The 21,004-nt window shown below is 50.6% G+C and overlaps 1 protein-coding gene across 3 annotated transcripts in view; it reads right to left on the bottom strand.

The window, feature by feature from the left end:
- Positions 1-301: 301 nt before the first annotated feature.
- Positions 302-21,004, bottom strand: part of IGFL1 (IGF like family member 1) — a 99,619-nt gene continuing 78,916 nt past the window's right edge. Inside the window, exons 1-4 of one of the 3 annotated variants that reach the window (XM_005589642.5) lie at positions 1,753-1,810; positions 1,385-1,438; positions 1,029-1,272; positions 302-715 (exon numbers count right to left, since the gene is read on the bottom strand). In XM_005589642.5, coding sequence (XP_005589699.2) covers positions 712-715; positions 1,029-1,272; positions 1,385-1,438; positions 1,753-1,777 — 327 coding nt within the window. In that variant the 5' untranslated portion in view covers positions 1,778-1,810 and the 3' untranslated portion in view covers positions 302-711. Of the gene's footprint in view, positions 716-1,028; positions 1,273-1,384; positions 1,811-21,004 lie in introns of those variants that run through there. The other 2 variants (XM_074023944.1, XM_005589641.5) reach the window with 2 other exon arrangements.

Here is a 21,004-nt window from a genome sequence, read left to right as displayed (position 1 = left end):
CCCACCCAACCTGGGCGGCTCCCGATCCTGGGACTGGGTTCAGGGAGCCATGGGGTGGTGGAGGCTAGTGTAGTAGGGTGACCCCTGTCCCAGGGGTGGCCAGGGCCCTAGTCACCAAGCACGAATAACAAAATAATAAATTTAAAAAATAAATGGAGAAAGAAAAAATAAGTGTGTGCATGAGCAGAACAAAGGGAAAGGCCAAGATGCCACAGGGTGACAGAGAGAAGGGGCCCCACATCACCCTTTGTGACCCCTTTCAACCGTCCAAACTCTCTAATTCATGAATTCTACAGCATTAATTTACAATGTACATAAATTTATTATGGTCCTGTGCTTTGCTCCTGGATAGAAGAGAACTTAAGGGAATGGAAAATCTCACAGAAGGGTGAAGGGTTCCCCAGCCAGCCTTGGGGTGGTGCCTGGTTGATGTTAGCCATAGGGGTCGTCATGAGGTGTCAGAGTCCCTGGGCCCCCATCAGCACATGCATCTCACGCTGTCCAGAATCCTAGAAGGGGACCTGTGGGCCTCCTCAGGGCAGCCGCAGGGTGGACCTCAGACAGGTCACAGAATGAGGTGGGCAGCTGAGTGTGTGTTTCTCCTGCCCCAGAACAGCCACTCAGCATCCCAGATCTCAGGTAACACCAGCCTCTTTCTCCAGGCCCATCCAGGAAGGAGAATCCAGGAGTCATCATTCCCCTGATGTTCCATCAGCTGACAATGGAGAGAGTGACAGAGAGACACTGAGCAGGACAGAGATGGCCGGAGATGGGGGCAAGACTGAACATGGGCAGAAAGGAGGACAGGAGAGCCAGGAGGAGAGCACAGCGGGGTAGAAACAGTGAGATTCTGAGAGGGAAATAAAAACAGATGGAGGAAGAGACACAGGCGTAGGGAAAGGGAGAGGTGGATTGAATAGAGGCAGAGGGCAGAGACAGGGAGACAAGGAGAATGGGGGCTCCACCCAGGGAAGAACAGGCATGCAGCTCCCCTACACCCACAACCCCATGGAGGGGACAGGACTCACCTGCGACAAAGCCTGTCATCCGAGGTCGGGACTGAGTTGCAGTTCTGGTTTATCAGCTTCACCATGAAGGTCCAAGGGCAGCACTGCTCGAAGCAGACTCTGAAGGTGCAGTTTCCACACCTCTGGGTCCTGGCCAAGGGCACGACGGCATCATCATAGCAACAGTGCTGCAGGGGGTCGTAGAACTTGTCTCCACATCTCATGTGCGGCTGGCACAGCATCAGGTAGGGAGTCATGGGGGCCACTGGAGGAGACAGAGCTGGTGAGATCCAGGTGGTGGTGGCAGGTGGGTCCCAGCCTGGGGTCCCCTGGAAGGTGTACCCCTCCCCCAGCTTCCCAAGCCCTCCTGGGCTCACCTGGGGCTCCGTGTGAGCAGAGGATCCTGGAGATGAAGAAAATGGCAAAGACAGCTGTGGGAAAGGGAAAGGGAAAGGGAAGATGGGGTGAGTGGACAGCCACAGATATGACTGGCACCGACATTTAGAAGAAGATTGGGTGGAACCAGGGCTCGGTATGGCTTTGAGCAGTTCAGGAACTGAAAGAGGGCTGTGGATGGGGCTAATCTGGGAACTGTGGATGGGAAATTGCTGTGAGCAATTCACGCCTGGAGATTTGGCTGGGCATGGCAGCAGGGATGAGGTGTAGTTTGGGGTGGGAAGCGAGCCCTGATGGTGGCTGAGATAGGAGATGGGCTCGGGTAGGAATGGGGTCCTGTCCTCCTTACCCAGGACGCAGCCTCGGGAAGCCATGGATCTGGGGTGGCTGCAGTGGAGTGAGCAGGTGATCAGCAGATCTCAGCCACTCCTTTTATCCCATATTTCTAGTGGAGCTGGTGATGTCATAGCATGTCCTGCCCTCCTGCAAGTCCTGCAGAGACAGGCTGGGTCTTTGGGCAGGAGAGGTGCCAGGCAGGGTACGTGTCATTGTAGCTTTGATCTCACCTTTGTTCTCAGGAGAGAAGCGGTGTGCCCTTCATCTTCCCTGTGCTACGTGCCCCAGTGTCATTCCCTACACTGAGCCCTCCTGCAAATAGGAAGGTGCAGGATGCTCCTGGCATTAACACTCTCCCACACTTACACGTCCGCACAGCAATTCCACTGGATCCTACTGAGCTATGACTTTCCCCAATTTCCTTGGGACATTGCTAACCCATGACATCTTTCCAAGGGGGCCCATTAGGTCCTGACCTCACAACCGAAATGCATGGTCAAGAATCCAGTAACTGGCCGGGCGCGGTGGCTCAAGCCTGTAATCCCAGCACTTTGGGAGGCCGAGATGGGCGGATCACGAGGTCAGGAGATCGAGACCATCCTGGCTAACACGGTGAAACCCCGTCTCTACTAAGAAATACAAAAAAATAGCCGGGCGAGGTGGCGGGCGCCTGTAGTCCCAGCTACTCGGGAGGCTGAGGCCGGAGAATGGCGTGAACCCGGGAGGCGGAGCTTGCAGTGAGCTGAGATCCGGCCACTGCACTCCAGCCTGGGCTACAGAGCGAGACTCCATCTCAAAAAAAAAAAAAAAAAAAAAAAAGAATCCAGTAACTGCTCAGTCACCTGGAGTTCATGGCACTCGGGTGGGAGAGACTGTGAAACTCAGGCACCTGACTTTCACAGGTTTGGAAAGTGGGAGTGGAGCTGGCTGGACCCCCGGGACTCACACTCCTCTGGGGGCTCTTCACCTCCTTCTCTGTCTCATTAATGGTCATTTATCCAGGACAGGTCCACTTGGAAGCCCACATGCCCCAGGCTTTGTGTCAGACACTGGTGATGCAGTGCTGAGTAGAAAACGCAAAGTCAGTGTCTTCATGAAGTTCATGACAGTGAGAGGAGAGAGAGAGAGAGAGAAGGTAGGAGAATAAAACTCCTGATTTTGGTTGTTTTGGTTCCTGTGTTCAGTGTCATTAGCACTCTGAAGTTCTGGTGGAGAAATTCCACAGCTCTCCTGAGATTCTCAAAGGCCTTTTTCCTTAGTGTGCTTTTTCAGAGGGATGGGTTGTGATTTTCCCTGAGAAGAGCCATCTTGGGTCAGGATGTGAGGACAGAGGGGAAGGAGCTGTTTTGGGTCAGTTCTGTGAGCCCCTCTGAGGTTCTGCAGGAGTTCCTCAGCTCAAGCTCACAGGCCACACCTGGCATGAACAAGCCATTCTCCTCCCGGCCAGGCAAGGTGACCTGTCACCCTCTAGGCACCATGGCTGGGTCCCAGCAAGGCATGGATGTCATCAGGTTTGTGTGCGTGGAAGATCCTGCATCTGTGTTCCTGGGCAGCATGGACAGGGGGTTCTCTCTGGAGACAGGAGACAAGGGAAGAGGCTGCAGCAGAAATGACCTCAATAAAGACCAGAGTGCTCAGCACCACCTTCACCCAGGGCAGAGCAGACCCCGCTTCCAGCACCATCTCCCTGTCCGCTCCATTGGCCTCCATTCCTTGCCGCTGTGGGTACAGCAGTGTTTTCCAGCACACAGATTAGTATGTGCTAGTAGTGTGGAAAACCAGTGCAGCTGGGCATAAACAATGTCATTTTTAATTTTTAAAAAAAGGGTTAGAAAATGGGGCAGTGTGCATTTACCGGAATGCTGTGCTCAACTGTTTATGGCACTCTTTTCTTAAAAAAAAAAAAAAAAAAAAAAAAAAAAAGTTTATTTATTTATTTATTTTTGAGATGGAGTCTGGTTCTGTCACCCAGGCTGGAGTGCAGTTGCACGATCTTGGCTCACTGCAACCTCTGCCTCCCAGGTTCAAGCGATTCTCCTGCCTCAGCTTCTGAGTAGCTGGGGTTACAGATGCCCGCCACCATGCCCGGCTAATTTTTGTATTCTCCATAGAGATGGGGTTTTACCGTATTGGCCAGGCTGGTCTTGAATTTCTGAACGCAAGTGATCTGCTCACCTCAGCCTCCCAAAGTGCTGTGATTACAGGTGTGTGCCACTGTGCCCAGCCTGTTTAGGACTCTCTTATTGGGACTGTGTGTATTCCAAGTAATGATAGAATATTATTCTATTGTTCTGTCATGATATTATTACATGATAGCATAGCATATATCTAGAACTAGATATCTAGTTTCTGCAGGGAGTCACAGCCAAATGGTTAAGACACTTGGGAGCACAGAAGCCTCCAGGATCATCTCCTTCTTCTCTAAGAGTCACTGACATGTCTCCCCTTTGATGTTGTCCATAAAGGGGTACGGTTTTCAGGTCCTTGGTTCCAGGCATTTTCTAGGAGGCTGCAGTGGAGCCCTGCACTAGGTCTTACTGTCTCTACCAAGAAGAGGCAAGGCTGCCTGCATATGAGCCAGAGTGAGAGAGTAGACCACCTTCCCCGGGGCAGGGGCAGGGTGGGCATCTCTGAGGAGGGAGGAGGCCAGCTGCTCTTCCTGGCCTGAGCCTGGTCTCTCAGAGCAGCTGAGTCAGCCCAACGTCTCTAAGGTGGAGGGAGATTTTAGCAGAGCATGGGGGCCTCAGAGGCTGGGACAGTGTGAGGCCAGTGGGCGTCCATCCGGGGCTCCCTGGACACTAAGAGCCCCTGACTAGACATGATGAGGCTTTAGAGTCAGTCAGCCCTGGGTTCAAACCCTGTCCCTGCCCCTTCCTAAGATGTGAGAAGAGGCTGTGCACACAGCCATGTCCGATCCCGCCACCAGTCCCTCAGAATCCCCCTCAGATGCCCAGTCTGGGGCATCCATGTCTGGCCATGGGTCTGTCTTCTGCCTGGGGGCCAGCTGTGTGAGGCGGGACCAGGATTTCCCGGTAGAAGCCTGTTCTCAAGTGTCTAGAGAAGATCCCAGGTGTCTGGACAGTCAATGTAAACCCTGACCTCAAATGACCTTCGCTGTCACTCTCTCACCCACTTCCTGGATCCAAGCAAGACACCGGCTGAGGTTCTGCTGGTGGTTGTCAGTGACACAGGCTGGGCCAGGAAACCCGGGTCTCCTGACCTCCCACCCAATAGCTGCCAAGCTCCCCAGGCCTGGCCCCTCTGGGAAGTGTCTGTTCACAGACACTCTTAGAGGACACCCAGGTCTGATGTTCCCAGGGCTCCCGGGCAGGGCTGGCAGATCTTGGCTTCTGGAATGTGAAACCCCAGAGGATGTTGGCATTTCCTACTGTCAGCAGCTCCCCCACTGCTTGCCCTTTTACTCCAAGAAAAAATAGAAGGAATCTCCCTCCTGGCAGCTTTGGAGTGGCCTTTCCATCTGCCCTCAGGGAAGCCCTGCAAGGAAACAGGCAGGAATGAGGTGGAATTTCAGGTGTGCAAGTATGTCAGGTATGTAGAAGGAACGCTGGGTTTCCCCAGGCCGGAGGCCCCTCTGCTGCTGGTTGACAAGGAAGAGTCCGTGTGAGTCATTTTCTCCAAACACGATGTTGGGATTTCAGAAGCTCCCTGCAAGGGGGTTTCTGTTGACCAAAGCCTGATCCCTGCTCTGGCAGGATCCTTCACATGATGCAGACCAGTGAATTAAGAGCCTCTATGTCATAGGAGGGGCTGGAGGAGAGGCCCCAGGATTTGCTGCCAGGAATGAAGCTAGAACAATTTACCGAGCGGAGACTCAAGATCTGGATGCCGGTTCTGTGGCTAGAATAGTGTCTCAGCAATTCAGGGCCATCACCCGGACATGAGATGTTCCTGTGGCTACACCGAGAGACACTATGGCTGTGCTGTCCAGAGATTCAAATGCATCCAGAACCCCAGCTTCAAGGTCTTCTCGGAAGGAAAGCATGAAGCTTCCAGCCTCTGCAGACCAGAAGGTCCTGAAGATGTAAGCTGGATCCCAAGTGTCCACACCCACATCCTGCACCCCTTCCCTGGCTCTCACTGCCCTTGGCTTAACACAGCTCCTTGGGAGAGCCACAGCGTCACCCCTGCTTCTGCACCCAATATTCCATCCCTCTTCATTCTTCATCTTTCACTTAAATGTCACCCACCCCCTGAAATCTTCTTGAACATCAAGGCTGAGATCAGTCACCTGTTACCTCCTGATAGCACCGTGATTGTCATCTGCCATGCCCTTATCATGGTTCTTTGTGGCTTTTCTGTTAAGGCAGACACGCAAAAGTCAGGTCTCTGCTGTGGTTTCTGATCGTCAACAGGAAGTGATCAAGTCTTTTCAGTGACCAAATTGACTGAGGGCTTTATTGTTATTTGAACCAGAGCAGACTATTCAGCACCAGACGTCTGGACTGTTCTTTTTCTTCTCGCCCAACACTCTCCACCAGTAAAATACATATTTTTCTTTAACTTCTCTTTTTTTTTTTTTTTGAGACGGAGTCTCGCTCTGTCGCCCAGGCTGGAGTGCAGTGGCCGGATCTCAGCTCACTGCAAGCTCCGCCTCCTGGGTTTACGCCATTCTCCTGCCTCAGCCTCCCCAGTAGCTGGGACTACAGGCGCCCGCCACCTCGCCCGGCTAGTTTTTTGTATTTTTTAGTAGAGACGGGGTTTCACCGGGTTAGCCAGGATGGTCTCGATCTCCTGACCTTGTGATCCGCCCATCTCGGCCTCCCAAAGTGCTGGGATTACAGGCTTGAGCCACCGCGCCCGGCCTTTCCTTAACTTTTCATGTGTGTATGTGTGCGTGTTTTCAAGTGTGCAATTTAGTGGCATTTCACAATATTTTGCAATTATCTGTGATAATGTGGGCAAAAACTGTATAATTATTTCCAGACTCTCAAATACATTATGGCCCCAGGACAGTTAAAACCACAGAATCTCCCCTGTGAAAAGGTTTTTCCTCCTCTGCTCCACAGGAATTTAATCTCCTTCCTGTGTGAATGAATGTGCTTGTTCTGAGGAGAAGGAAGGAGGGTTCCTCTGAAAAAAGTCATTTGGGATCCAAATCTGGAGATATTCCCCTTAGGGAGGCTGACACACTCTTGTCAATTTTTGCTTTCCCTTTTCTTTGTGACTGTGTGTAACCCACGTGATGATGTCACAACTGTTTTCCCTAATAGTTTCAGCCAGGGATTTATAAACGTAGTAAGCTGGAAGGCTCTGAGTCTCACCCGTCCTTAGCCTCTCCTAGCAGGTGGCTGATGCTGTTGGCAGCCTGGGCTCCTGTAGCCCTGCATGTGGCTGTGTCCTGTGTTGGGAGGGCTAAGCGGGGAAAAGGTGGGCTGTGGAATCCAGCCTTAGACATTCCTCCATGCATCTGACTCCGTAGGGCACAGCTGAGAAGCAGCGGCACAGGGAAGCCCTGGGGCTGTCTGGAAGAGAGGGAGGTTTGAAGACCTGCAGGCAGCAAGTCTCACCAAGTCACCATGACAGGACAGACGGGTTGAGTGAGACACACCTTGAACATAGGACTTTCATCATCAATTCACTTTTTTCATTCATTCATTTAATACACCCTGTACACTTACTGTGTGCCAGTCGATGCTATGGCCACAATTGTGACTTAGTTCCAGGTCCTGCCCTCCTGGTTATCATAGTCCAGGGAGGACAGAGACACCTCTCCAGTGATGACCCAGGGTGAGTAAGGCTGGGAGCAGCGCCCAGGGTACCAGAAATGGCTTCCTGGAGGGCACCAGAAGACAAGCATTGGATGACTCTGGCTTTCCCACCTTTCTTCTTGCCCAGAGTTCCCAGAATCACTGTAGAATGCACTAGAAATGCATATTAGTTCGTTTCCATGGTGCTATAAAGAATGACCTGGGCTGGGCATGGTGGCTCATGCCTGTAATCCCAGCACTTTGGGAGGCCGAGACGGGCAGATCACGAGGTCAGGAGATCGAGACCATCCTGGCTAACACAGTGAAACCCCGTCTCTACTAAAAAAAAACACAAAAAATGTAGCCGGGCGTGATGGCAGACGCCTGTAGTCCCAGCTACTCGGGAGGCTGAGGCAGGAGAATGGCATGAACCCGGGAGGCGGAGCTTGCAGTGAGCCGAGATCGTGCCACTGCACCCCAGCCTAGGCGACAGAGCAAGACTCCATCTCAAAAAAAAGAATGACTTGAAACTGGAAAATTTATAAAGGAAAGAGGTTTAATTGACTCACAGTTTTTCATGACTAAGGAGGTCTCAGGAAATGTACAATCATGGCAGAAGGTGAAGGGAACGCCATGGGGGCAGGAGAGAAAGAGAGGGAGCAGGGAACTGCTGCACACTTTTAAACCATCAGATCTCATAAGAACTCGACCACTATCACGAGAACAACAATAGGGAAATTGCCCCCATGATCCAATCACCTCCCACCAGATCCCTTCCCTGACACATGGGAATTGCAACTTGAGAGGAGTTGTTTGGGGACACAGAGCCAAACTATATCAGAATGCACCATCCTAAGAAAGGAATCATTGCCTGAAAGTGCCTGGGCTTTGTTTCTATTCTTCCCAGAGAATGCAACAACTTGAACTAAAGAGAAACTGCCCAGGACAGCCCTGGCCTCATTCCCATCCCTTCTAGAGGGGGTGTCCGGTAACACTTGCCCAGGGCGTGTCCACCACACATAAAACCCAGAGCTCACTGCTGAGTCCTCAGCTGTGGTGCAAGTGGGGCAAGCACGGGAGACTCTGTCTGCCCTGGGCAGTGCTCCTGAGCCTTGGGGGACCAGTGAGTCATGAATCCTACGCTTCCACTGTCCCTTGCTGCCTGTCTGTAAGTAATTAACTTGCTTTGTCAAACTGGCTGTGGTTGTGGGTGTTCTGTTCACCACTCTCAGTGTAGTCAGAGTACAGCCCAAGATGCAGTGGCTGAAGTGTTCAGACCTGTATTCCGGGTGGTTAGCGCAGTGGTGGCCTTTGCCATCCTCCCTGCAGTGGGAGTCCTCCCTTGGGATTGGTAACTCATGAGTGCTGCAACTTTGGCAGAGCAAGGGGGATCCAATCTGATGAACCCATGGCTTACCAGGTGGGCTGTAATATGAAAATGTTTGTTCTTTGGCTTCCTATTACAACGCTAAACTTGGAACTTCCTAAGTGATAGGAGTGTCTTTTGTTCTTCCCAATGAGCCTCTTTCAGATCACACAGCAGGAGCTCAGGCTAAAAATATGCCTTAGGGTAGGGCCCCCAGGTAGCCTCAGCATCAGGGCAGTAACCAGAAGAAAGACCAAAATATTTGAGGATTAGAGGGAAGGAACCTTCAGTGTCACCCATTAACCTCCAAGAAAGGTGATGATGGGGAGGCAATACACACCAAAGTATAAAAACTCTTTTTTTTTTTTTTTTTTGAGACAGAGTTTTGCTCTGTCACCCAGTCTGGAGTGCAGTGGCATGATCTTGGCTCACTCCAACATCCACCATCCAGGTTCAAGCAATTCTTCCTGCCTCAGCCTCCCGAGTAGCGGGGATTACAGGTGCCCGCCACCATGCCCGGCTAATTTCTGTATTTTTTGGTAGAGACAAGGTTTCCCCATTATGGCCAGCGTGGTCTTGAACGCTTGACCTCAGGTGATCCGCCCACCTCAGCCTCCCAAAGTTCTGGGATTACAGGCGTGAGCCACTGCACCTGGCCTAAAAACTCCTGAACAAGAAGAATTGAACTTCCTAGCTGCTGAACACATGGAGATGTGGAGAGGACCCAGAGTCCAGGGAGGCCATGGAAGCTCCCACCATCCCCATCACTTCTCCTGTCCATCTCCCCTTATGAGCCTCGGCGAGATCTAGTCTTTCTTCTCAGTGCTCCTAAGCTACAGGCAGTCCCTAAGCAGGGGAGAGAAGTAATCAGATTGTGATTCAGGAAAATCCGTGTGTCCTTCTGTTGGGAGGAGGCTTGTTGGGAGGATTGAGATGGGAGCAAGAGACCAGGCAGGAGGCAGATGGAGCAGAAATACTCATGCAATTTCCAGAGTCCTGCAGGCCCACTCGCTCTCATGGGTGGATGAGATAAGCACTCACATCCCCGACCCCATTTCTCACTCTGCCTTCAGGCCTCCCCTCTCCTGCAGCTGCCGTGTAGAGCAGTGATCTCCAACATGGGGACTGTGACACTTTTTCAGGTTGTGAACCAATTTATTTGTCACCATGGGTATCTTAGACATTAAACTAGCATCAATAAAGAATAGAGGAATGTGCACACTACAGTATCTTATTCATCGGTGTTTAATTCAACTTTCTTTTGGGCTGTGTGTCAGTCATATAGAATGTGATGTGAGTTTTTCCTAGTGAGTCACAGCCAAACAGTTACTAAACACCGGAAGGAAAAATCCTCTGGGCACAGGCTCACCTCGTCTTTCCTAAAATCACTGACTAGCTGCCCTAGTATGTTGCTCCAGAAAAACAAGTTGAGAGCTCACAGCCTCAGTCCTAGGTCCTTCCTGGGCAGGCTGAGATTGGGCTTGGCATCTGGCCTGCTACAAAGAGGGTTGAATTTAGGCCTGGAGACTAGCCAGTGCCAAGGAGAAGCACATTCCTCAGGGTGGGGTTGGGTTGGCGTCTCTGGGGAGGGAGGAGCCCAGCCGGCCGTCCTTGGCCTTGGTCCTGGTCTCTCAGGGCAGTTAAGTCAGGCTGGGAAGAGAAATCAGCAGAGGGAGATGATGACAGAGCCGGGGAGTCAGAGGCTGGGTGGGCAGGAGGGCAACTGGACCAGCCCAGGGCTCTGTGGATGCAAGAGCTCCTGTCTCAGCAATCCTGAGACTTTGCAGTCACACATACCTGGGTTGGGATCTTTTCATTTTCTCAAAGGGTCAGATAAGCTCTTTTCTAGCAGCCCTTTCATCTCCCTGTATGGCAAGAACATTCAATTTTGGAGATTGACAGCTTTTCAGTCCTTAGTCACATCCACTGCACATCTGGGCACAGCATGTGCTCCCTGTCTCAGCAGCAGCAGGACATTCAAACCACTTAAAACCCAACCCACATGCAGCAACCCTCACCATGGGCCCATGCACAAAAATAGGCAAAGCCACCTAGGTAAGTGCACACTTGCTTCACACTGGACCAAGCCTGAATCCTTCTTCTTCGGGAGTGCTGACACTGGGTCCTATTTTGGTTATAAAATTTATTTTACATCCATGAGCAACTGTGTGTCATTTCTCCCGAAATCCATTACAGTTCCAAGGTGGGGAATTTTCCCAGCAAGCAGCAGGGTCCGCTAAAACCCCATATCAAAATTCCCAAAGAAGCAGCCTGTGCATCCCCCATCCGAGAGCTGCCCACTCTGGGTTGTCACTGTCCAGGGACAGTGGGCCTGAAACTCTTTGAGGACAGGAAGCCGAGCTGCATCACTCACTGCCATGTCCTTAGTTATTGGGGACCCCATCTCTTTCCAGGGTCACAGGACTCTCATGGCTTCCTGGGAAATAAGAGTAAACTCCAACTCTCATTGGTTACATTTTGTCACCCTAGTTTTCTCTATGAAAGAAAGACTCTGGCATAAGGGCCCCCTGCAGGTCATAGATACCATCTGGACGGGACTCAGGCACCCCTATTCCAGCCCAGAATCCCCCTTAGTCCTGAGCTGAACCCCTCCAGAGAGGCAAGCAGCCCCTGATCCCAGATGCCCCAGGCTGGCCTCAGGAAAGACTTTCCCACAATCCCAAGTGCTGCTGGGGGACTGAGCTTCCGGAACGCGGCACACAGGAGAGCACTGGGGTTTCCTGCTGTCGTGGGCTTTGCCTCTGGAATAAGTGCAAAAGAGATGGAATCATTATCCAGGTGACACCTGGGTGTGATTTCCACCTGGCCTCACGGAGTCTCTCCCAGATGACAGGCAGGAATTTGGTGGAATGTCAGATGTTCCAAAAGAACGTTAGGAATGCAGATGTCACTGAGGGAGAGGGTTGGGCCTCACCGGTGCCTGAGGGCCCATCCTCTGATATCCGCCTGGGTGGGTGGAGTGCACTGTGTTCCACCTGCACACTTCACACACGCAGGCTGGCCCTGCTACCTGCAACAAGAACTTAGGTGCCAGCCCCTAAAAGAACCGTAACACAAACAGGGCTGAAACATGACCTCCCACACTGCACATTAAAAGTAACAAGAAGCAGAGAAAAGCTGCAGCCTTTTGAGGACCAGAGACCGAGGGGTTTGTCAAGTCAGAGCTGTGACATCCTCTTTGAGGCTCTGTGGTTCTTGGTGTCTCCAAGCTTCCAGGCACTGCCATGTTCCCCTTGTCCAGATGCAGGTGCCTGCAGCAGAAGCTGTATGCGGTACATCTGGTCCAGCCACAGCCTTGCATGGAGATGGCATTTATGCCAGCTCCTGGAACTGCCCACTCCACCGAGCAGCCAGAGTGCTTGGCTGTGCACAGTGGCCAGACCCTACTCTTGCTTGCTCACACACCATGCCTGGCTTGCCTGTGGCAGGTGTGGGATCTGGCGTGGTAGTGTGGTCGGAGTGCAGTCAAGCCGAGTGGGTGGAACAAGCACAGCAGGCAGGAGCAATACTCAGGGAGTCTCAGGACCAGGTGACAGCCCTGGGTCTGCTGAAGTGCTAAATCTGAAAAATCCCTCAAAGACCAGTTCTTTAGGTTTTACAACAGTGATGTGATGAGGTAGTGTTGGGGAAGTGGCTGGTAGCGTCTTTTGCCTTTCCCTCAAGATAAAGCCAAAGATTTTCTTTTTTTTTTTTTTTTTTCCAGTTGTCAAATGATCCTTTATTGAAATATTTTCCTTTGTGCTTCTTAACTAGCTGGGCATTCCACAGCACCACTGTTGGTGTCATCTATGATGTCATAAGGGTGGCGGCCATCAACATCACAGTCCACAGACTGGGCATTCCCCCGATCTCTTTAATGGTTCCAGAGAGTTCTCTGGCTAAAGATCGGTGCTGGATCTGTCGAGCAATGTCAACGATCTCATCAAAAGTGATATTCCTACTGTGTTTAACGTTTTTCCGTTTCTTTCTGTCTCTTGGTGGTTCCTTGGGGGGCTTTGATGATTAGGGCAGAAGCAGAAGGCAGTACCTCAATCTGGGCCTGTTTTGAATGTTCAGTTTTACTGTAATCCTTAGGCCCTTCCAGTCACCCATTGCCTTGTCAATGTCATCACCAACCTTTTTTGGAGACAGACCAAGGGGCTAATCTTGGGGGCCAGAACAGAAGTGGCACCGATTTCACCCCCAGTGCACCTGAGGTATAGAACTTTGATCTCACTGGGGGCTTAGTGGTGGCGGCTGGTGTTGGATGAACCCAGATTTGGGATGACCAAAGAAAGGTGCACCTTGGCCTCCTCTGAGCCAAGAGCTGAAAGTGAAACCAAAGATTTTCTAGCATCCAGTTCCTACATACGAATGCCCAGGGAATAGAGAACCGCACACCTTCTTTTTACTTACCTTAAGTGTCACATTTTTCTTCTTTAATGTCACATAAGAGCAATATTTTCTTCAGGTATCTTATCACAAGAACCACTACAAATTCTAAATCAGTGAGATCAGCCTTTCCATGGAGAACTCATGTTGACATCCCTGGTCCCATATTTGCCAAATAGAAAGTTTCCCAGAAAATCAGACACTATGTGTTATCAAAGAACAGGAAGTATTTAGTCATGAAAAATTAAGGATTCACAAGACCTCAAGGGAGAATCTATAAAGAAGTGAATGAATGAAGAGAAACTTCCCAGCTTAAGAATAAAGCAGGAGGCAGAGGATGACATTTGACTCAGCTGAGTCTACACATGGTCTGAGTGTCCATTCCTGGCCTGTGTGAAAAAGCCTGTGAAAGATGTTTTGTACAATGACTTTGGCGATATAGGATGACAAGTAAATTTGTTACCCGGTGAATAGCTTAAAAGGAAACCAATAATGGAAACTCTTGGATGGTGGGAGGAACCTCACTCCATGCCTGTCTTCTGATGTTCATATGTTTTCTGCCTTTGCCTGAGAACTCATCTCCCAGCACACGACCAGACCGCTGTGGGAGAAGGAAGGGGAAGACGGGGTGAGTGGACAGCCACAGATACGGCTGGCACTGACATTTAGAAGACTGGGTGGAACCAGGGCTCGATATGGCTTTAGGCAGTTCAGAAACTGAGACAGGGCTGTGAATGGGGCTGACCCAGGTGCTGTGGATGGGGAATTGCAGAAATTTGGCTGGGCATGGGAACAGGGATGAGGGAACAGGGAGTTTGGGATGTGGAGCGAGCCCTGGTGGTGGCTGAGATGGGAGATGGGCTCAGGCGGGAATGGGGTCCTGTCCTCCTTATCCAGAACGCGGCTTCGTATAGCAATTGCTCTGGGGCGGCTGCAGCTGCGTGAATGGTGATCAGCCGATCTTAGCCACTCCTTGTATCCCATTTTCCTAGAGGAGCTGGTGATGTCACGGCATGTCTGGCCCTCCTGCAGAGACAGGCTGGGTCGTTGGGCAGTAGAGGAGCCAGGCAGTGTATGTGGGATAGAAGATTTGATCTCAGACACTTTGAGAACCAGGGGAGAAGTGGTGCACCCTTCACCTTCTCTGCCCTACGTGCCCCTTCTTTGGCAAACAGGAAGGTGCAGCCTGCTTCTGGGGTTATCGCCCTCCCCCACTCACACAGCCACACAGTGATTCCACAGGATCCTACTGAGCTATGGCTCTCTCCGCTTTCCTTGGTACATTGCTAACCCCTGACATCCTCCCATCAGGTCCCGACCTCCAAACCCAAGCCCATGGCCCAGGACGCAGTAACTGCTCACTCACCTGCAGCTCATGGTATTTGGGTGCGAGAGACTGTGAGCCTGTGTGACTCAGGCACCTGACTTTCACAGGTTTGGAAGGTGGGAGTAGATCTGGCGGGACCTCTGGGACTCACATTCCTCTGGGGGCTCTTCAACTCCTTCTCTGTCTCATTAATGGTCATTTACCCAGGACAGGAGAACTTGGAAGCCCACATGTCCCACGCTCTTTGTGTCAGACACTGGTGATGCAGTGCTGAGTAGAAAACGCAAAGTCAGTGTCTTCATGAAGTTCATGACAGAGAGAGAGAAAGAGAGAGAAGGTAGGAGAATAAAACTCCTGATTTTGGTTATTGTGGTGCTTGTGTTTAGTGTCATTGTCACTGTGAAGTTCTGGTGGAGAAATTCCACAGCCCTCCAGAGATTTTCAAGGACATTTTTCCTTAACGTGCTTTTTCAGAGGGTGGAGTGTGTGATTTCCCCCCAGAAGAGCCATCTTGGGGTCACGATGAGAAAACAGAGGGGAAGGAACTGTTTTGAGTCAGTTCTGTGGGCCGCTCTCAGCTTCTGCAGGATTTCCTCAGTTTGTGAGTTCACAGGCCACACCTGGCATGGACAAGCCACTCTCCCCAGGGTTAGTCCCAGCAGGGGATGTATGCGGTCAGATTTGTGTGTGTGGAATATCCTATATCTGTCTTTCTGTGGAGCATGGACAGGGGCTTCTCTCTGGAGCTCTGGAGGCAGGAGACAAGGGAAGAGGCGGCAGCAGAAATGACCTCATGATAAATACCAGAGTGCTAAGCACCCGCCTTCCCCTGGGGCAGAGCGGACCCTGCTTCCAGCACCATCTCCCTGGCTGCTACATTGGTCTCCATGCCTTGCTGCTGTGGGGTAGAGTGGTGTTTTCCAGGACACAGATTAGGACGTGCTGATAACATGGAAAACCATCAGTTGGGCGTAAACAATGTTGTATTTTAATTGAACAAAATGGATTAAGAAATGGGACAGCGTGCACTAACCAGAATGCTGTGCTAGATTGTTTATGACACTCTTATTGGAACTGTGTGTATTCCACGTAATGGCAGAATATCATTCTATCATTCTATCATATTATATTATTGTGCAGTAGAAGTAGGGAAGCTGCTGACAGCAGGAATTGCCAAGTCCTTGGACGTTTCACATTCCAGGAGCCAAGATCTGCCAGCCTGGCCCGAGAACCTGGGTATCATTCAGGAGTGTCTATGAATAGGGCCTGCCTGCCCTTCCCAGAGAGACCAGGCCTGGGGAGTTGGGAAGCCCATGAGTGAGAGGTCAGGACACCTGGGTTCTTGTCCGGCCTGTGTCACTGACCAGCAACAGGACCTCAGCCCGTGTCTTGCTTGGATCCAGGAAGTGCGGTGAGAGAATGGGCAGGGCTGGCAGATCTTGGCTTCTGGAATGTGAAACCCCAGAGGATGTTGGCATTTCCTGCTGTCAGCAGCTCCCCCACAGCTTGCTTTTCACTCCAGGAAAAAATAGAAGGAATCTCCCTCCTGGCAGCTTTGGGGTGGCCTTTCCATCTGCCCTCAGGGAAGCCCTGCAAGGAAACAGGCAGGAATGAGGTGGAATTTTAGGTGTACAAGTATGTCAGGTATGTAGAAGGAAGGCCGGGTTTCCCCAGGCCGGAGGCCCCTCCGCTGCTGGTTGACAAGGAGGAGTCTGTATGAGTAATTTTCTCCAAACACAATGTTGGGATTTCACAACATTCTACAGTGTAGAACATTCTATAATGTTCTAGAAGACCACAAGGACTTAGCACAGCTCCTTGGAAGAACCACAGCATCTCTCCGGCGTCTGTCTCCAATTCCCCAATCCCTCTTCATTTTTCATTTTTCCCTTAAATGTCACCCACCCTCTGGAATCTTCTTGAACACCAAGGCTGAGGTCAGTCACCTGTCACCTCCTGACAGCACTGTGGATGTTATCTGCCACCCTCTTACCATGGTTCTTTGTGGCTTTTCTGTTAAGGTAGACACTTGAGAATCAGTTCCTACTAAGGTTTCTGATCATCAACAAGAAGGGGAACAAGTCCTTCCAGTGACCAGATTGATGAAGGGCTTTATTTTTAGCTGAACCAGAGCAGAATATTTACCACCGGATGTCTGGACATTTCTTTCTGCTCTCCTCCTGAGGCCCCACAATTAAGTATATGTATTTACTTAACTTTTCATGTGTATGTGTGTGTTTTCAAGTGTGCAATTCAGTGGTATTTCACGATGTTTGGCAATCATCTGTGATATTCTGAGCAAAAAAGTCCACAGTCATTACCAGACTCAGACACATCATGGCCCCAAGACAGTTAAGTCCAAATAAATTTAAAAAAAAAAAAATTTCAAATTATGTATTTCAAAATTAAAATTAAGTTCCTAACATTAAAAAAAAAAAAAAAGACCAAAGGACCAGTGGAAGGTTTTCCCTCTTCTTCTTTGCAGGAATTTAATCTCCTTCCTGTGTGAATGTGCTTGTTCTGAGGAGAGGGGAGGAAGTTTCCTCTGAAAGAAGTCATTTGGGATCGAAGTTGAAGGAGCCACTCCCCTGAGGGAAGCTGACATATTCTTGCCAATTTTTGCTTTCGCTTTCTTTTTTTGTGTGTGACTGTGTGTAACCCACGTAATGATGTCACACCTATTTTTCCTAGTAGTTGTAGTGAAAGGATTATTAAACTTAGGAATCTAGAAGGCTCTTCTGAGTCCCGGCCATCCCTACCCTCTTCTAGCAGGATGCTGATGCTGTTGGCAGCCTGGGCTCCTGCAGCCCTGGATGTGGTGTGTCCTGTGTTGGGAGGGCTAACGGGACAGAAGGTGGGCTGTGGAGAAGAGCCTTAGTTCTTCCCCAGTGCATCTGACCCTGTAGGGCACAGCTGAGAAGCAGCTCCATGTGGAAGCCCTGGAAGGGAGAGAGGTTTAAAGACCTTCAGGCAACAATTCTCACCAAGTCACCAGGACAGGACAGACAGGTTGAGTGAGACACACCCTGAACACAGGGCTTTCATCATGCTTTCACTTTTTTCATTCGTTCATTTAACACACGCTATGCACTTGACTTACTCTGTGTCAATGGATGCTGGCGACACGATTGTGACTTAGCTCCAGGCCCTGCTTTTCTGGGTCTTATAGTCTGGGGGGGACACAGACCCCTCCAAAAGCAGTGATGACCCAGGGTGAGCAAGGCTGGAAGTAGCACCCAGGGCACCAGGAATGGCTTCCTGGAGGAGGGCACCAGAAGACAAGCATTGGAGAGCTCTGGCTTTCCCGCCTCTCTTCTTGCCCACAGTTCCCAGAATCACTGTAGAATGCACTAGAAATGTGTGTTAGTCCATTTTCACACTGCTAAAAACACTGCCTGAGACTGGGTAATTTATAAAGGAAAGAGGTTTAATTGACTCATAGTTCTGCATGCCAAGGTGGCCTCAGGAAATGTACAGTCATGTTTGAGGGTGAAGGGAAAGCAAGGCACATCTTCCATGGTGGCAGGAGAGAAAGCGAGTGAGCCAGGAACTTCTACACACTTTTAAACCACCAGATCTCGTGAGAACTCCCCCGCTATCACGAGAACAGCATGGGAAAAACTGCCCCCATGATCCAGTCACCTACCATGTCCTTCCCTTGACACATGGAATTACAATGTGAGATGAGATTTATGTGGGAAGACAGAGCCAAATTATGTAAGAATACACCATCCTGAGTAAGGAAGAACTGCCTGAAAGTGCCCAAGCTTGGTTTCTATTCCTCCGAGAGAATGCAACACCTTGAGCTAAAGAGAAACTGCCCAGGACAGCCCTGGTCTCATTCCCATCCCTCCTAGAGGGGGTGTCCTGCCACAGTAGCCCAGGGCGTGTCCACCACATATAAAACCCAAAGCTCACTGCTGAGTCCTCAGCTGTGGTGCAAGTGGGGCAGGCATGGGAGACTCCATCTGCCCTGGGCAGTGCTTGTGAGCCTCGGGAGACCAGTTTGAACGTCCTTTTGCTGCCAAGACAGAAAGCACATGGTGTACTCAGATGTGCACTGGATGTGACTGAGGAAGGGCTGGAAAGCTGACAATATCCAAAAATCGAATGTTCTTGTGGTACAGAGAGATGAACAGTCATGAAGCCTAGGCTTCTGCTGTCCCTCGCTGCCTGTCTGTAAGTAATTAACCTGCTTTGTCGAACTGGCTGTGGTTGTGGGTGTTCTGTTCACCACACTCAGTGTAGTCAGAGTGCAGCCCAAGTTGCAGTGGCTGAAGTGTTCAGATCCCTATTCTGGGTGGTTAGTGCAGTGGTGACCTTTGCCATCCTCCCTGCAGTGGGAGTCCTCCCTTGGGACTGGTAACTCACAAATGCTGCCAATTTGGCAGAGCAAGGAGAGTCCAATCTGATGAACTCACGGCTTACTCGGCGTGTTATAATATGAAAGTGTTTGTTCTTTGACTCTTGTTCCTACCATGAAGCTAACCTTGGAATTTCCTGAGTGATAGGAATGTCTTTTGTTCTTCCAGATGAGCCTCTTTCAGATCACACCAGCTGAGTTCATGCTAAAAATGTGATTTAGGGGCCAGGTGTGGTGGCTCACACCTGTAATCCCAACACTTTGGGAGGCCGAGGTGCGTGGATCATCTGAGGTCAGGAGTTTGAGAACAGCCTGGCCAACATGATGAAACCCCATCTCTACTAAAAATACAAAAATTAGCTGGGTGTGGTGGTGCGCGCCTGTAGTCCCAGCGACTTGGGAGGCTGAAGCAGGATAATTGCTTGAACCTGGGAGGCGGAGGTTGCAGTGAGCTGAGATGATGCCACTGCACTTCAGCCTGGGTGACAGAGTGAGACTCCCTCTCAAAAAAAAAAAAAATGTGATTTAGGGAAGGGCCCCCTGATAGCCTCAGTGTCATGCCAGTCACCAGAAAGACGAAAAGATTTGAGGATTAGAGGGTGGAAACTTTCAGTATTACCCACCAACTTCCAAGAAAAGTGGCAATGGCGAGGCGATAAAGACCAAACTTTATAAAAACTCTTGAAAAACTAGAGTTGAACTTCCCAGTTGCTGAACATGTGGAGGTGCTGAGAGGATGGGGTGTCCAGGGAGGCCATGGAAGTTCCCACCATTCCCATAGCTTCCCCTGTCCATCTCCCCTTATGAGCCTTGGTGAGAACTGTTCTTCTCAGTGCACTCGAGCTACAGACATGTCCTAAGCAGGGGACAGAAGTGATCAGATTGTGATTCAGGAAAATATGTGTGTCCTTCTGCTGAGAGGAGGGTGGGTCAGAGGATTGAGATGGGAGTAGGAGACCAAGCAGGAGACTTATAGAGCAGAAATTCTCATGCAATTTCCAGAGTCCTGCAGGCCCACTTGCTCCCATGGGTGGATGAGATAAGCACTCACATCCCCGACCCCATTTCTCACTCTGTCTTCTGACCTCCCCTCTCCTGCAGCTGCCGTGTAGAGCAGTGGTCTCCAACATGGGGACTGTGACACTCAGGTTGTGATTCAATTTATCACTATATCAAAATTCTCGAAGCAGCTGCCTGTGCATTCCACATCCCAGAGCTGCCCACTCTGGGTTGTCACTGTCTAGGGACAGTGGACCTAGAGCTGTTTGAGGACAGGGAGCAGGGCTGCATCACGCACTGACATGTCCCTAGTTATTGGGAACCCTGTCTCTTTCCAGGCTCACAAGATTCTCATGGCTTCCTGGAAAATAAGAGTAAACTCCAATACCTGTTGGTCACATTTTCTCACCTAGATGGGGTTTTAGTGGCTCCTGCTGCTTGCTGGGAAAAATCCCCCGCCAGGGAATTGTAATGGACTTCAGGAGAAATGACACACAGGCTGGGGAGAGAAAGTAGCAGTGGGAGATGATGACGGGGCAGAGGGTGTCAGAAGTTGGGTCGGAGGGAGGGCAGCGGGGCAGGGCCAGGGCTCTGTGGATGCAAGAGTCCCTCTTCCAGCAATCCTGAGACTTAGGGGTCAAACAGCCCTGGGTTGGACTCTTCTCTACATTTTCTCAAAGGTCAGATAAGCTATTTTCCAGTAGCCCTGTTCATCTCCCTGTACGACAAGAACATTCGATTTTTGGATATTGTCAGCTTCCCAGCCCTTCCTCAGTCATATCCAGTGCACATCTGGGCATACCATGCGCTTTCTGTCTTGGCAGCAGAAGGACGTTCAAACTACTCAAGCCCCAGCCCACATACAGCAACCCTCACCATAACCCCATGCTCAAAAGCTAGCCAAAGCCACCTGCTTAACTGCCTACTTGCTTCACACTGGACCAAGCCTGAATCCTTCCTGGGGAGTGCTGACACTGGCAAAGTGGCGTCATCATCTGGGGTAAATATGCAAGGTTCATTGTCTAATACCAAGAAAACTGAGTACACAGACAGAAAAAGTGCATCTCTCTCTCTCTCTCTCTCTCTCTCTCTCTCTCTCTCTCTCTCTCT

Source organism: Macaca fascicularis, chromosome 19, assembly GCF_037993035.2.
Source record: "Macaca fascicularis isolate 582-1 chromosome 19, T2T-MFA8v1.1".
Lineage (NCBI taxonomy): Eukaryota > Metazoa > Chordata > Mammalia > Primates > Cercopithecidae > Macaca > Macaca fascicularis.
This window is presented reverse-complemented; position numbering and strand designations above follow the sequence as displayed.